Source organism: Penaeus vannamei, chromosome 9 (genome assembly GCF_042767895.1).
Source record: "Penaeus vannamei isolate JL-2024 chromosome 9, ASM4276789v1, whole genome shotgun sequence".
Taxonomy (NCBI): Eukaryota; Metazoa; Arthropoda; class Malacostraca; order Decapoda; family Penaeidae; genus Penaeus; species Penaeus vannamei.
Window position 1 is genome coordinate 1,329,722 of NC_091557.1, and position 2,500 is coordinate 1,332,221.

General features: G+C 42.1%; 1 protein-coding gene across 1 annotated transcript in view; it reads right to left on the bottom strand.

Moving 5' to 3' along the window:
• The window catches only part of LOC113813624 (uncharacterized), a 25,951-nt gene that overhangs the window by 961 nt on the left and 22,490 nt on the right, over positions 1 to 2,500 (bottom strand). Inside the window, exon 3 of the mRNA XM_070125172.1 lies at positions 1 to 426. This exon is cut by the window's left edge and continues 961 nt beyond it. Within this exon, the coding sequence (XP_069981273.1) occupies positions 1 to 426 (426 nt within the window). The remainder of the gene's footprint in view (positions 427 to 2,500) is intronic.

Genomic DNA, 2,500 nt, shown 5'->3' on the forward strand with positions numbered 1-2,500 from the left:
TAGCTCTGCGAGGACGCGTCGTCGGCGATCTGGTCGTGAAGGGGCGTGGCGAAGACCCCCTCCTGGCGCATGTCCACTTCGCGCCCCGCCAGCAGGTCGTTCACTACCTGCAGGAACACTTTGCAGAACTTCATGTTGGTCGTCCCGTCGCTCACGTTGTGGTGGAAGCCGAAGAGGCACACGTACTTGTACTTGAGGTTGTGGTTGTTGTCTCTGACGCACTCGTCCTCGCCCTGGAGGGGGACGAACCTCGTGAACCAGAGGGGGCCCTCCTCCATGCGGTAGCGGCGTCGGAGCAGCGACTCCAGGGTGGCCAGCACGTCGTCGCTGCGCAGCTCCTCGACGTCCACGGCCTCCCTCGGGATCTCGCGCCACCACAGCTTGCCCTTGTGGCGCCCGATCGACATCCGCAGGTGAGGCAGCTTCCTAGAAGGGAAAGATGATAATGATGACATGGGACAGACAGACAGACACAGAGACACTAGTGATCTACTTCGAGTGGGAACACTTTTGTACCAAGCGAGTAACGAGATTACGGGGCTTAGGAGAATCTACATACAAATGAGGGTCTGGGTGATAGTTTTGCAGTCAGAGTCTCGCTCCCAAATCAACATCTTTAACACTACGGTTTATAAATATCCACTACAATAGAGTCCATTTATAATGAAATAAAGGCGAAAAGTAGTAAAATACCAGAAGTCGAAAAAACGGCAAAATTTAGCGTATTACAGCCTTTTGAGAGAAACGTTGAAAAAATACAGCTCCTGAGACGGGCGGGAGGGTGACCGGCGCGAGCCAAGGTGCAACGACGCCGGTTGCTGGCTGCTTTTTGTGAACTTTTGTAGGGTCAAGAAAGAGGGGATGAAGCAAGCAAAGATAAAAGTCTGTCGGAAGCAAAAAGAGCTTGCTGTTCTTGCTTATCATTTCTTCATTAAAAAAATACTTTGAAAATATATATTGAAACGGGTTTTTTTTTATCTCTTTTTTGTCACAAATTGAGAAAGACGTTATATTAAAAGCTGTTACTTATATATGATGATTTTTGTGCGTGGAATAGGCTGTTCATGATCGGATACCGAGACTTTGTCTGCATGACAAAAGTATGACAATCTAAGCATAATGATATAATATTTCCCTCTACATGATATAAAACATGTGCATGATAAAAAGAAATTATCAGTACAAAATTATATCACCAAATAATCTTTATACGAGAGTATTTTTCATACATAAGGGAAACCCGCCACCTGTGCACAATAAAATAATGCTAAAAGTAAAAAAGAAAACATTATTTTCATCTTCAAAACCTTATATCAGTGCATGCTGAAATGCTATTACGAAAAGGATACAAAGAAAGAAAGAGACTGGCCATGCACATGACAAAAACCTGTAGATCGTGCATGGTGGAGCTGCCTGTACGTAGTGAAAGTACCCTCCCTGCACATGGTGATCTCTTCCTGCACATGGTGATAAAATGTTGCACATGCATAACCGTAGACGTGCATGATCCAAAAATGTTACCTGTGCATGATGAAAAGCTATTATTATAAATCATTTTAAAACATCTTTCCTCTTTGCATGAGAATAAAAATGAGTCTCGCAGATGAATGACGAAAACCTGTTACACATGCATGGCGCTGTGCATGTGTTGTTACATGTTCATGCAGAATGAGAACTTGTTCCTGTGATGACAAAGTGTTATATGATGATGACACTTACATGACATATCGTGTTCTAGGTTTATGGTGTTACTTGTGCATGACAATAACACATTGGCTATGCATGAAAACAGAGTCAGTCTTGTATAAAGTACAGTGTGTTGCAAGCGTTACAATTTGCAGAGATGAATTGCAATCTGCACGAGAGGATTGCATTGCTAATCATCCCTCTCTGCTGTGTGATCCGTGCATGATGATATGTTGCCCGTGCATGGTGTGCATGATCGGACACTTGCTGTTTGGTGTAGTGGAATTACCGCATGCTTTACCTGTGCTTGATTAGGAATAGTTTCAACACCTGCGCATGAATGGCAATAAAATCATTTCCTGTGCATGACTAATGAGAGTTTGGGAATAGTTTAATCACCTGTGCATGATGGGTAATATGATCATCTCCTGTGCATGATTGGCAATTTTCATTACTTGTGCATGACAAATAATAGATGCTTTACTTGTGATTGATTAGGAATAGCTTCATTACCTGTGCATGACTGGCAATAAAATCATTTCCTGTGCATGACTAATGATAGTTCTATTACCTGTGTATGATTAGGAATAATTCAATTACCTGTGCATGATTGGTAATAAAATCATTTCCTGTGCATGACTAATGATAGTTCCATTACGTGTGCATGATTTGTAGTGATTTCATAACCTGTGCATGATTGGTAATAAAATCATTTCCTGTGCATGACTAATGATTATCTGTACATAATTAGGGAATAGTTTCAATTCCTGTGCATGACTAATGATTACCTGTACATAATTAGGGAATAGTTTCA